General features: G+C 32.9%; 1 protein-coding gene across 1 annotated transcript; it reads left to right on the top strand.

Moving 5' to 3' along the window:
- The first annotated feature begins 9,191 nt into the window (after positions 1 to 9,191).
- On the top strand, positions 9,192 to 12,272 carry LOC132057803 (WEB family protein At2g38370-like). Its single transcript, XM_059450406.1, has 2 exons — positions 9,192 to 9,317; positions 10,547 to 12,272. The coding sequence occupies exons 1-2, from the start codon at positions 9,192 to 9,194 to the stop codon at positions 12,008 to 12,010; spliced, it is 1,590 nt and encodes a 529-aa protein (XP_059306389.1). The 3' UTR covers positions 12,011 to 12,272.
- Positions 12,273 to 15,361: the final 3,089 nt, after the last annotated feature.

Here is a 15,361-nt window from a genome sequence, read left to right as displayed (position 1 = left end):
ACCTCCTTGAGTAGACCAGCATCAACCATGTGATCAATTAGCTTGGCCAGTGATGATCTTCGACTTCAATATAGTATTACCGAATACCGTACCGAATCGAAGTTTGATTTACCGATTATCGAATTACCGAATCGAAGTTTGAAAGTTCGGTATTTGGTATCTACTTTCAATTACCAATTACCGAATTATCGATCCCAAACTTTGAAAATACCGAGCGCCCACCCCTAATTTCACGTGAGTATTACAAAGCAATGTCAAATTACTTGAAAATGGCGCTAATTTTACTATTTACTTTACCCAACGGTTAGTTGTCAGTGTGTTGTGGGCCATAAAGTAATTATATCCGGGAAACCAGGCCCTTTTTTATCCTACTGAGAATATTTTTCTTCTGTACAAACATAAAGAAGAAATAATAGATTTTTTTTCTTTCTTTTTCCTTTCATTCTAATTACACCATTAAAATATCTTAATCAATGTAAATGAACTTACCTCGTGAGCGGAAGTCAAATGATGGTTGGTGCTGAAACACCTCGACTAAAAGATTTTTTTGCTTTCCAAAAAAAAAAAAAAAAAAGGAGTAACTCTCTTAACATGCCCAAGGTACTTTTCCCAAACCAAAAAAAAAAAAAAGTTGTTAGTGAGGCCAAAATAAATTATTACAACTAATCCTCTTTGGAATTCAACCAAATTTACGTTAGAGTTAACACTGGGGTAGGTGGGTTAGGACGTATTTGAATTGAGATTTGCTCTTGGATAACATATTCTAGGGCAACGGTCGTGTAGATAATATTTTATACATTTCTCTATATTATGATGTCGTCAAATTTAACACCATGAAATCTGTGGTCTTACGCTTTAACATCTCTAAAAGTTCGTTAACCATCATAGTGAACCTTTAACTAGAAATATTGGAACACTACTTTAAAATGTGAATTTCAAATTTCACCATAATGTCTTTCTATTTTTTTTTTCCTTCCCATACTCTTCTTTGAAAAACACTTATCCATATTCAGCGTTTAACATTTTAAATTAAGTGATATTGGTCAATAATGATTCATATAACTGACTATAACTAATTTGAATTTGAAACATAATAATTGTTGTGTTATATTCGATGTTTATACTAAACAAAAAATTTAATAATAAGAATTACAAATTAAAGTAAAAAAAATATATGTATATTACTAAAATATGACCAAGAAAATTTTTATGTACATCCGTGTTTTAAGAGGCGGGGGCGTGAGGCGAGGCGTTTCACGAAGCACGGGGCGAGGCATAAGCCCCGGAATAGGTGGCGTAGGCGAGGCATAAGCCCATGGATCTACGGGGCGTATGTCTCATATATCTTCACTTTTATAATTTTATTACTAAAAAATAAGCAAAAGTAAAGTTTTCATTAAAATTCTGCAAATAAATTCAAATAAATCACCAATAATATAAAAAGAGTTATTATAAATATTATTTGAGAAAGGTAACAATACCAAAAATGATAATATCCAAAATAATCTTTAAATTGAAATCTTCATTTACTTCATAACCAATCTCCAGATTTATTAGTCCTTTCCGACCTCAACTAATATCTGCATTGACTTTTATTTATATGTTCATAGAATGAGAAGGGCAAAAAGTGTAAGAGCAATGACAAAAAATGAATAACGTTGCTTCAGGAAAATAGTGTTATGAAATCTCTATTATATCAATTTCGAGTATAATCATCTAAAAACTATTTATGACAATGTTATTTTCTATGAGAGTTATTCATTTGAAAGCACTGATGTACATGATGTTGGTATTCATTTGAAGTTATTCAAATTTAAAATGCTTTTTTGACAAGATACAAAATTATGTGAAAAGGTTTTACCTGTTATAAACTATATATAATTGCAAATAAATAAATAAAAGAAGCAAACCAATAACTTTGTAGAGAGGAGGGAGAGATTATAGTATCACTTTTCTTGGTGTTACAAATGAGAAGGCAAAGCTCTTTATTTATAGAAGAACTTTGCCTCTCAACCTACAATATACAACTTGTGCAAGTTGATGGATACAACTTGGTATAATAAGGAACAACTAAGATACAACTTGCAAGTGCAAGTTGTATTTATCACTTTAAGTCAAGTGATACAATTTACACTTCTAGTTGTATAATCATTAATAATACATCCTAAATACAACTTGACAAATAGTTTATAACACTCCCCCTTGGATGTTTAATAATAGATAATGTGCCTCGTTAAAACCTTACTAGGAAAAACCAGTGGGAAAAATCCTAGTGAAGGAAAAAAAGTACACATATCTGGTAATACGCATTTCCGGTTGCCTCATTAAAAACCTTAAAAGGAAAACCCAATGGAACAAAACCTTGGTAAGGAAAAAAGAGTGCAGCGCGTATTTTACTCCTCCTGATTAAAACATTGCTTGATCCTTGACGATGATGTATTGCGATCTTGAATATCAACTTATTGTATGTTGAGGTTGGCAGTACCTTTATGATCAAATCTGTCAAATCATCATTTGATCGAACTGGTTGATCATCTATGCCACCATCTCTTGATAGAGTTGCATCATTGTCATATAATATTGTTGGAACCACATCAAGACCATTCCTGGCTTGCTTTATAAACTATTATTATTTTGTCATGTGGAACATGGTATGAAAGTAACCCCACATGGGCATAAATAACATGTTTGGATCAAACATTTACGTCGATCATATGAACAACGCGTATATTCAGAAGCTTGACAATTTGTGTTAGGATAAACACATTCATGTTGGGGCTTTCATTTGCAAGATGCAATTGATCTTACTTCAATATCTCCATGTAGGAGTAAAAAAACTATATCGTGTCCTATCTATAGAAAGCTATTTAAATGCATCAATTGCACAAAGATATAATATTTCGGAGCCAATTTAATTTTCTCAGTTCTTTTAGCAGATAATCTACTGCTTTTTAGAAACTCTTCAAGAGCTCAATAATATTCAAGTCATCAAATTGCAGAACAATATGAAAGATTTTGATTATTATAAAGAGACAAGGGTATACAGAGTCGTCTTTGTACCCTTCGTCAATGAATATTCATTAAGGTGATTCCAGTATGTCGACCTTGATTCATTTAATTCATATTAAGGATTATAAACAAATTTTTCAAAAACTTGTATATGCTTCAGGCATTTTGAATCATAAATTTTTCATATAAATTTTGTCAAGTCAGCCATATAGGTTGTGACAACTTTTGTTTAGTGTTTAAATGACGTGACATCTTCTAATGCCTGGACTGCAGGTCCAATAAACTTTACACTTATCAGGATGCATCATGCCACTTGAAAATCATTTCGACGTCAGTGTGCTATTATTACAAACGTAGAATGTAGATCCTCACAATTTTCTACAATATTGTGCACTATATTGTATCAAATATATCGTCGACGAGATATATCATTCGTATCGGTTTGCAATTCGGCATAACGTACTGAGATCTCATCACTTCATTATTTTCAGGTACCTGAACCTCCCACAAGATTTCATGAAGTGTTATGTCATAGGCTCTTCAAGAGCACATTGCCTTCTTATTATGATCCTTTAAATCATTTGCTCCTCACCTTTTTCAAGGTTATTGTAGTTGGAACCGATTCGTCTACCATGCTTCATGCATGTTGTAGACTTGTCCTTCAGGGACATTCAATAGGAGCATTTGCAGGAGAAATATGAGATTAACTTTGGGTCAGCAAATCCTTCCGACATTTGACTTGAATTATCTTTTGAATGAGGATCATACCGATGATAATTCACAACATATTTCTTAGCTGCTTTTATATGTCCCCCTCATGTTATAGAAACTAACGTATATTCCCACGTTATTTGAAGAATCCGATCGTGCTAGATCCATTAATCAAATACCACACATCAAAACTTATTAGATGGACCATCATCCAGTTCCTGACCCTGAAACAATTTGAAAAGGGGGAAATGAATCATTATTTATTAATCTGATGTATATAAGTGTTGTTGTATGCAATATCTCATTTCTCAAACCAACACATGAGATTTTGTTCTCGTAAGTAATGGTTTAGCCATTTATTAGAGGCATTCAACACCAAATCAGCTTTGATATAAACCAGTATTATCAAGATGAATTGTCTTGATTACATAATCTGGAAATTGTGATCTTAACTCAATTATTTTGAGCAAGCAACTTTGTAAATGTCAAACTGCCGGTTTACGATAAATGCACATGTGATTGTCTCATAGATGCATCTATTTAATATATCACATTGCAGGTGAACGGGCCCATATTCACCTTTTATATTTTCCAGAATTTAGGGGATTCAGTCCCAACTTTAGCTGGTGTAATTAACTAATCATGAGAACAAGCAACACAAAAGAAATCTTGAAGCATCTTCTAGTGCTTCAATATATGTGTAATACTCAATATGCCCATTTAAATTGGATGGCAAAATTGGTCATGCTAACTGATAAAATTATTTATACTAGTAAACTTCAAGTTTACACAGGTGCTATTTGTTTTGTAAACTTCTTATTTACTATTGCATAAGATTTAATATCAATAAACTTCTGGTTTATTGTGGCATATGATCTTATCATGCTCGTTTTACATACGTATTTCTTACCCGTTGTTTGGAGATATTTAATCTTCCAATCATTTGTAGTCTCATTATGATAATCATTTTATTGTCAATAAACTTCAGGTTTACTACAATTTGTGTTCCGATCATACCAATTACAATCTAGGATGACTGGTGCTATCATTTATAACCTCTTCAGGAGACTTTAATTTATACCATATTCAGATATTATTTGGACACTACTGGTCATGTCATGATTCTTGTAAACAAACAATGAGCTCTTCTGGAGCCCTGGAAGATATATTTGTATTACCAAATATTGCTTAGATACGGCTACATGAAAGAAATTTCGGTTAGACATCACTGGTGTCATGAAAGAAAACAACAATCAAATAAAAATTTAATGACAATTTTAATTTATAAAGTACAAAAAGTAAATATTAAGTTCTAAACTTCAGCATTTCAGATATCTCCTTCAAGGAGATTAGCAATTAACATCTGAATATTTTGCATCAAATCGGCAACCACATAGTAATCACATCTTTCAGGAAAAGATACATTTGTTATATCCTTCGAGGATATCAATAACAACTAACCATAATGTATCGATGTGGTTATAGTAGAAACATTATACTCTGATTTCTTTTGCCTTAGAATGATACTTAATAAAATTATTCGTGATGTTCTACGTACGACAGGTACGAGTTGCAATGACTTTTATACCACATGTATTTTCTTTGTTATTTTATCTCTACAGGAGGTAGATTGTAGTATATCTTCATTAGCTTCGGGAAATGAAACTAAATGATTGCGCTTGATAAACGATGTTCATCTTTAGCTCATTATTTGCTCAAGCACAAGAAGTCATTGCTTCATAACAGTTCTCAAATATTTTACCAATTCTTTCTACTTCAGGAGTAAAGTTTAATATTTTACCACTTTGGGAGTAAATATTAAAGGTTACTACTTCGAGAATAAATCTCAAGGTATTACTACATCGAGAGTAAACTTTAAAGTTGTACTACTTCGGGAGTAGATTTCAGAATATATACTACTTCAGGAGTAGATCTCAAAGTTCTACTACTTCGGGAGTAGATCTCATAGTTATACTACTTCGGGAGTAGAATTTGGACTCTAACTACTTCGGGAGCAATGATAAAAGTTTACTATGTAGAGCTCAAAGTTCTACTACTTCGGGAGTAGAGTTCAAAGTTCTACTACTTCGGGAGTAGAGTTCAAAGTTCTACTACTTTTGGAGTAGAGTTCAAAGCTTGCTACTTTGGAAGCAACTTTCTGAGTTTGCTACTTCAGGAGCAAATTTCTGAGTTACTACTTCGGGAGTAAAGCATAGAATATTTAGATTTCTTTTCTCAATTATTACCTCTTCTCGAGATGAGTGGTAACATCTTCACAATCAAGAGCAAGTGCATATTTATAAGCTTTACTACATATTGTCACATTCACTTAACAGAATAGAGCTGTATTTGCAACATTTATCTAAAGTTCTCATTCTTCACGAATGGAACATATTTGAACGTGCCTTAAGCATATCAAAATAAGATAGCTTATAACCTCTTTTAAGATATTGCTACTTCACGATCAAATTGAGGCATACACATAATGTAGAGAATTTTCTCTAATATATCTCGAATTGTAATCACAATAAGTGTATGAAAATATTACCACTTCTATGGTTATAGGCGTAAATATAATTTAGCCAGAACAAAACTTAGTTATGAAATATTGCCACTACTAGTGGCCATATATTGCTTGTTAACTCTACAGGAGTTAAAGTATATCCCCCAACGGGAGATATCCAATTTATGAGATTATTGTAGAATAAATTCTACACTTATAACATATACGTAGTAACCAAACAACATTAGCAATATGAGATAGGAATTACCAAAAAAAAATAATCTCTACTAGACTTGATTTGAGGTGTACAAAAATAAATTTAGGTGATAGAAAAATACTTACCTTTAAGGTGTGCAACTAAATTATAAATTCAAAAGTTCAAACCTTCTCTCAGCAAGGGTTTTTGTGGAGAGAGAGTATCGATCAATAGCATACCCCAAACAACTCGTCAATTATGAATTACTGGAATCCAACTCACACTGGTATAATCTCGTGTTGATAACGTGTTATAAAACTATATATAATTGCAAATAAATAAAAGAATCAAACCAATAACTTTGTAGGAGATTGTATTATCACTTTTCTTGGTGTTACAAATGAGAAGGCAAAGCTCTTTATTTATAGAAGAACTTTGCCTCTCAACCTACAATATACAACTTGTGCAAGTTGATGGATACAACTTGGTACAATAAGAAAAAACTAAGATACAACTTGCAAGTGCAAGTTGTATTTATCACTTTAAGTCAAGTGATACAATTTACACTTTTAGTTGTATAATCATTAATAATACGTCCAAAATACAACTTGACAAATAGTTTATAACATTACCCAATTTTTAAAAGGATAAATTTATTATTGGGATTTTTACACTCTATGTTGATTTGAGAAAAATAATTACCCGCTTTAGCCCATTTTTAGTTTCTTACTCGTGTTAGCCACCAGAGAGAGGTAATCTCATTCATCCTCTCCTCTAAGAGCAAGGCAACCAAATCACAGTTTGAGCTCCATCCTTTGCTTTTGTTTCTCACCACCATTAAAGCACCATCTGATAAGCTCGTTTTTCAGCTTCCAGATCCATCGTTGAGCTCACCACTGGAATGGAACCCATCACCATTAAAGCACCATGTGAGAAGCTCATTTTTCAGCTTCATCGTTGAGCTATCCAGATCCATCGTTACACCATCGAACCACCACTGTACCACCGAATCTCCATCCATAAACCACCAATCTTCATCTTCACTTCGGTTTACCCCGTCATTGATCTTGAGTTTGATTTGATCCAGTCTTAGCAAATACAACAGGGTAAAGTCTGTATAAACACCTCTCATACATTATTATACAATTTTATAATGTAAAAGTGTGTATAAATACCTCTTATACATTACGTATAAACACCTCTTGTATAAGTTTGTATAATATTGTGTACCAGTGTAGAAGTGTGTATAAACACCTCTTATACATTATTATACACTTTTATACAAGGTTGATACATTATCTACAATAAGTGTATAATGTTGTATATCGTGTGGATAAACATTGTTGCAAAAAAAAGTTGGCTATGCGGATGTAAATTAAAAGTATGGCTACATGAATATAATATTTTGTGCTGGATTGTATATTATTGAAATTTTTCCTTTATTATTTGTGAAAATGTGTCATCCAATAGGGGTACGTCGATTCTTGAAAATGCATGTTAGTTACATGTTGAATCTATATAAATATTTATCCTACTTTGCAGAAAAATCCACACAACAAAAATTTTCAGTCGAAATCTTTATTTTGGCTCTCTTCAAAAGTCCATTTTCTTCACTCACTTTAAATTCTACAAAAGCAGTTGATGAATTCCGAATGATCAACTCTGCAATCAGTTGTTACAATCAATAAGTCTTCAAATTGTTTATTTGAAAAAATTGAAACCCTTCTTATTGGACGATCATGATACTTCCCAAAATTGCCCAAAACTTCTATTTGAGCACATTAGGAGATTGTTAAGTGATTTGTTGTATCTTGAGAGCAGAATATCATTTTGTTATTTACATATAGATAATGAAAAAAATTTACTCTAAAGTCAGCACATTTGATAACTTGCCTAAAAAAAAAAAATCATGTCCGAAACTCTATCTTTTCTTTTATATTTATCTACAATATTTTATTTGTCGTTTAATTGTTCTTCTTAGTGTTACTATATAGTTAAAATTACTTGTTTGATGTAAACATTAAGGGGTTCGTTTGGTTGCTAGTTAGAGAGGAGTAATTCATGTACTAAAATTAGCTTAACTTTATACATTGTTTGATTATAAAAATTTGGAAACATAATTTCCACATAAAATTAAGCATAAATTATACAATGTTTGGTTGGTCTATTCTCTTTTTCACATATAAACATAGCATTGCTAATACACTGTTTGATTCATATTTTTCTTTTACACATAACTAATACACATATAAGTTATGAATGAATATATTTTTTGCTTTATGCAGTGTAGACGATGGAATAAGTATAGTACATGAATAACTGAAACCTGTATAAATAATTCCTTCATTATTAATACTTATATAAGTCTAACCAACAACCCCTAAGTTAAAAAAAATAAAAGAAACCTAAGTACCAATAATTTTTTTCCACATAAAAGAAAAAAGGAATTTGTATCCTAGGATTTAAAAGAAAATAAAAGTAGAAAGGGTGAAAATTGAAATTGGTTCCCTCTCAACTATTCCATTTACAATAACGGGGCTTGTGCTGGCTTTTAGAGGATGTAGACGTTGGTTGTCGTTAAGTGATCCAACATAGTTCTAACGTTACTCTGCTCCACTTCTCAGTTTTCAGTACACTCTCTCCTTTTCTTTTTTTGATAACTTCACTCCACTCCTCTTTCCTTGTACTTGTCTCTGTCTTCACGCCCTTAACCCCATTTATTATTTTCTTCCTTACATTTCTTGATTTCTTCCCTTTGTGGGTTTGTCTACAATGGATGTCTCTGAAACCTCTAGAGTTGAGATAGATACTTCAGCTCCATTTGAGTCAGTTAAAGAAGCTGCAAGTAGATTTGGTGGAATTGGCTTTTGGAAACCCACTCTCAATAAGTCTTCTCAGGTTTCTTTTCTTTTCCTAAATTTGTGCTTATTTTACCTTAGAAATTACAAAAACATGGACTTTTCCTTTTGGTTATTTCTGCAAAGAAACAATATGTACTTAAATAGAAAATGTAGATTATTTAGGGTGTGTTTGGTATGAAGGAAGATATATGTTTTCTTGGAGAACAGGTGGGTTTTTTTTACTTATTTTCTAGTGTTTGGAACGTATGCAAAGAAATAATATTATCTCAAGAGCAATTTTACGTAATCTAGCAAAAAGTTATGGGGGTGGGATGGGGTGTGGAGTAGGGATTAGGGTGTTGAGATGGTCTAGGAGTGGAGGGTTGGGGGTGTTGGGTGGGTGGGGAGGAAACAATGAATTTGGAATGTGCACTTATGAAACTTGGTTTCCTTAATTCCATTAGGAAGTCATTTTTCTTATTTTTAAGAACTTGTTTTGCTAAAGAATGACCAACCAAACATGAGACAATTGGAAAACATTTTTCAGAAAATATTTTCCTCCATACCAAACACACCCTTAGGCAATACTGTGATGTAGTCTTAGGGGAAAACATGGGATCTACGTAAGAGTATTTCTGAAGTTATCTATTTTTATGTTTGCATCTTTCTTGTATTATGACAGATTTTCCTAGTTTAGGGGTTTGAAGAATTTCCAAAAGCAAATAGAGGTGTGGTTTTGCTGTCAAGGTCTACCTTTTGCATATAGTTTAGTAGTTTCAAATAAAAAATGCGCTGAAGGTTGCATAAGACCGTGTTTCCTGTTCCATCGTGGGATGATTGTCTTTAGCTGATGCCACTTTGATTGAAACCTCAGAATCTACCTGTGGAAGTATCACAATAATATAATTGTGTCCTGCATTTCTGCCTTTATCTCATTGTCTTGTTATTGTTTATTTGCACTGTTCTTTGAGCCGATTGTCTATCGGAAACAGCCTCTCTATTTTCGCAAGGTAGGGGTAAGGTCTGCGTACTCTACCCTCCCCAGACTCCACTTGTGGGATTACACTGGGTTTGTTGTTGTTGTTGTCCTGCAATTTCTCTACCGAATCCTAAAATGCAAATGCTTCAAATGACAACATGTTAGTCCTAACTGTATTAACCATGGTCCTTTACTATATTCGTAAACCATTGAATGAACCTTTCTAGTTCCTAAAGTCCCAATCGTCCTAATGTGGTGTCCCTAACTTGCTTCATGTTCAATTATTGATTTTACTGGCTTGGATGTAGGATGCTGAAGAGAAGGTTGACATTGCAAAAGTGGAAGAACAGGCTGCGCAGTTGGAAAAAGATCTCATTGTAAAAGAGAGGGAAACACTTGAGGTGTTAAAAGAACTGGAAAGCACTAAAGTTATGATAGAAGAGCTGAAATCGAAGTTGCAGAAGGAGACATATGAGGTCAATGCTACACTAAGTACCGATGCCGAAGCTAAGGATGCACATCTTACTGATGAAGTAGAAAAAAAGGAAAACATTGTAAGCAGTAATCAGGATGGTTTGGATCTGTGTCCCTCTTCAGCTCCAGGTTTTATCTTATTGGAATTAAAACAGGCTAAACTAAACTTGACCCGGACAACTAGTGATCTTGCTGATATTCGAACCACTGTTGAATCATATAACAAGAAAATCGAAAAAGAAAGAATCTTGCTTGAGAGGACTCGCCAAAAATTATCTTCAAATTCCTCAAAGGTTTCATCTCTTGAAGAAGAGTTAAACAAAACAAAAGAAAAACTAAAGCTGGTGAAACATGCCGAAGATGGTTCTTGTGATCCTATCGATTTGACGAGGGAGCTCCACAGACTGACTAATGAGACCGATCAGTTTAAGAAAGTTGGAGAAGCTGCTAAATCAGAAGTATTGAAGGCTATATCTGAGATTGAACATACAAAAACAAGAATCAAAACAGCGGAGATAAGGTTGGTTGCGGCGAAGAAGATGAAAGCAGCAGCTAGAGCTGCTGAAGCTGTTGCTCTTGCTGAAATCAAGGCCATATCAAGCACTGAGAAAGGGGTAACTCTTACCTATGAGGAGTATTCATGTCTATTGTCCAAAGCTAAAGATGCAGAAGAAGCTAGCAAGAAAAGAGTAGAAGATGCAATGATGCAAGTGGATGAAGCTGATGTGTCAAAATCCGAAATCTTGAAGAAAGTAGAAGAAGCTACAGAAGAAGTTAAAGTTAGTAAGAAAGCATTAGAAGAAGCACTGAGCAGAGTGGAGGCTGCAAATGAAGGAAAATTAGCAGTAGAGGTAGCTCTGCGCAAATGGAGGTCCGAAAATGGACAGAGAAGACGTTCTATACAGAACTCAACCAAGTTCAAAAATCCTTCTTCATCTCGGAAAGACTCTGTCCTGGTTGATGTCAATGGCCTCACTCTTGTAAATGATGAGTTAAAACCAGTTCTAAAGCCGACTCTATCAATAGGGCAAATATTGAACAAGAAGTTGCTTTTGACCGAAGAGTTTGAGAAGGGAAAAAAGGCTGGAAAGCGTACAGTATCGCTAGCACAGATGCTCGGGAAAAACACTGGTGAGTTGCATTTAACTCGGAAGGATGAGAAGGAGAATGGAGTTAAGCATCATCTCCCGGCAAAAAGAAAAAAGTTTGGTTTTGCTAAGATCTCGCATCTTGTGAATCAACACTCCAAGAAAAAGAAGCAGCACACTACAAGTTTGAGGTGTAGATCAGCTGAGTGAATTATTATTACTAACTCGGTTTAAACAATGTGAATAACTTAGGTAAGGACTATGTTGGAGTTTATCTAATCTAGATTGTGTTAGCTTGGTTTGTAACTTATGTTTGCTTTGATGTATGATTTAGTTGATTTTATCCGTTTGTGTAGATCAGCTTATTGAATTACAACCAACGTGATTTGTACCATGTGATGATTTGGTCAGGTACTTTCTTGTGGAATATTTAAGCTGTGTTAGCTTGATTTGCAACATATGTTTGCTGTGATATGTTAGCTTGTTTTTTGAGAAGAATGATATGTTAGCTTGGTTTGCAACCTATGTTTGCTACGATATCATTCTGTTGATTTTATCCCATTAGTGTGCATCATCGTCCGGATTTATATAGCTGATCAACATATGGTTCAGTTGATTTTATCCCATATTTCCTGTTTACTAAGAATTAATCTGCTGTGATTTTACAAAGAACAGTGAGTAGGGAACAACTAAACTTATTTCTGTGTTTTAGTCAAGTAAGATAATTTCTTATCAGAGACCCTAGCTGCTACTAGCATCAAAATAATTTCTTGACTTAATACATAGCCGGTCTCTTAAACGTAGGCAGCATATTTTATTTGTTCACTTGAATTAAAACTTGTTTGAATTGAGCACTTGAACACATAATAAGGTGTTTCTAATAGACGCTTTCGGTTCAATTTTCTTGAAAAAACTTTTGTGTATGTTCTCTAGCGTCCATTACATAGATAAGTTAAACACTTAAACTATGTTATCTCCTTTAATTATAAGCATTTGTCTCAATAAGCAGTCAAAACCTCAGGCCTATTCCAATTGAGCCTGATTTGTATACTTAAAGGAGATGACATTTATGTGGTTAACTTAACTACCTAATAGACTGTTGAGGACCCGCGCAAAAGAAATTTGAATTGAACGTGTCTAATATGAATACTTTATTACGTGTTGTATGCTCAATTGGAATAAGCCTTATAGCATGTTTGGTCAAGCTTTCAGAAGGCCAAAAGTGGTTTTTTTTTTTTTTTTTTCTTCTCAAAAAGTGCTTATTTTAAAAAAGTTAAGGTGTTTAGCCAAGTTTTTGAGAGAAAATAAGTGCTTCCGAGAAGTAGCAGAAATTGTTTTCCAGAAGCTAAAAAAGTAGCTTTTCCCCAAATACATCTTTAAGAAAATACACTTAGGATCTGTTTGGAAAGCCACCTGGTAATTGGAATTGGTGTAATTACTAGGGTATTAATTACAAAGCCAAGTAATTACACAGTATTGTAATCACAATTCACAACGACATGTTCGTTTGTCATCACGTAATTACAGTGTAATTACAAGCTTACTGTTTGGTTGCACACGTGTAATTACACAGTTAGTTTAATTTAAAAATAAAATTTAATTATCAAAATTTAAAAAATATTTGAAAATATGTGCCTTTATAAATGATATTAAATTATATATTTAACTACACATTATTTTTTGAAAATATATAATTAATAATCATATATTTGTAATTAATATTGTAAAAAATAATTGATATATATTTTTCAAATTAATAATATTTTAATTTTGATTAATTGTAAAAATTAAAAGCAGACTTTTTTGTGAGAACATCATGGATTGGATATTTGATAAAAAAATTAATATTTATAAATATAATGTCATAACATTATTCGTTTGACAAAAAAATCTATCAATTGTAAGTGAAAAATAAACAGCATGCAATGTGAAGTAACAAGTCAATAGTACTAACGCAAATAAATTAACATCGAAAATATAACCCAAATTCAAAAACCAAGAACAAAATAACATAATACTCTTATGTCAAATTTCAACATATATAAGTAAGTTCCCACGTAACTTAAGTAATTATAATTTAAAAGAAAGGAAAAGTATAAGTCTATAACCTCATTCGCAACGAAATTCTACTATAATAACATCATTCATTATAGGCAAAGTTTGTTAATGACTCATTCTGTCTAATATTAAGAGGTGTAGTTAAAAAAAATAGAATAATAACACAATTATGCTAAATGAATAGAATAAAATAAAAATACGAGCAATTACATAGATCACAAGAAGTAAAGGTTGGAAATGAGAAAAAAGAAAATGAAAGATAATAATATAAAAATAAAAATATATTTTAAAATTAAAAATAAAAAAGAAGTTAAAATAATAGAAATAAAAATAAATTAAAAAGGAAAAGAAATTAAAATAAAGAAAGAAACTAAAAAGTAACTGTTATATCTCGTATTTTCAACAACGGGATAATTTGAGCTAATATGACAAGTTAGGATACAAGGCTATTCCGAGACAAGAAGTCGGGATTTTCTTTAATCATGACTTTGTTTTAAATAAGTGGCATATGACTTTGTTGGCATGAAAACATTAAGGAAATATTTGGGGCCAAAAATGAATTAAGAAAATTTGTGGAATATGGAAATAAAAGGGCCAAAGTGGCCGGCCGTACTACTTGTGGGCCATGGCCATATAAAATATTTTCTTTGGCAACTTAAAAGATGACTAAGTCATCTTTCTCCTCATTTTATTTTCTAGAGAAATCAAGAAGGCAAGGAGAAGAGAGAAAGAAGGAGACAATCGGCCATAGAAGAGAAAAATCAAGACCAAGAAATCTCATCCAAAAAAATTGATTCTTTTAGCAAATCAACCAATTCAAGGGTGCTTGTTAACGTGGAGTCGTTATTTGGAGCATAGAAGCATCCGTTTCCACTCTTGGAAGCCTTAGTGGACGAGTGAAGTGAAGAAGAAAAGGTAAGAACTAATCCTCTTTGTGTGTTGTGAATGGTGTGGACATGTTGTAGTATGCAAACATGCATGAAATTCATGAAACCTTAGATGTTGGAGTTGAACCGTGGCCATGAACCATGCATGGCTTGTAGGTCAGGTGCTTCTGGGTGTTGTTGGATTGGTAGATTGAATTATATGTAGCATGTTTCCTTGTTGTTGTAGTGTATTGAATGAGTGCAAATTATATATATGTATGTGTGTACTAGGATGGCCGAATGTATGCCATATTGGAGCCAAGGGTGAGCAAATGTTACTTAAGGCTCTAGTTATTGTCGTTGTGAGTTTTGTATCGTTAATGAACCTTTGAATGATCCACGTGGATGTTGTGAAGGAGGCGGGCTGTTTTGGAAGCCATTAGGCTTGTAATGTAAATTTTGTAATTTAGAGAATGACATTGTTTATGCATGGTTTGGTAGTATAATTTATGGAGTTTGAAAGAAAGAAATGTGGGAGTAGTGTTCTCGGGTTTGGAGTGGAATTCGGGTAAGTTGGGACAATGTTTGGGTTGTGTGAAAAATTGTGAGAATTGTTTAAAGTGTTCTTGAATATGAT

The sequence above is a fragment of the Lycium ferocissimum genome, chromosome 5, assembly GCF_029784015.1.
Source record: "Lycium ferocissimum isolate CSIRO_LF1 chromosome 5, AGI_CSIRO_Lferr_CH_V1, whole genome shotgun sequence".
Lineage (NCBI taxonomy): Eukaryota > Viridiplantae > Streptophyta > Magnoliopsida > Solanales > Solanaceae > Lycium > Lycium ferocissimum.
This window is presented reverse-complemented; position numbering and strand designations above follow the sequence as displayed.

Coding starts and splice junctions, on each gene's coding strand:
- LOC132057803 (XM_059450406.1), top strand. CDS start 9,192: ATGGATGTCTCTGAAACCTCTAGAGTTGAGATAGATACTTCAGCTCCA. Junction 9,318..10,546: donor CTCTCAATAAGTCTTCTCAG/GTTTCTTTTCTT, acceptor GCTTGGATGTAG/GATGCTGAAGAGAAGGTTGA.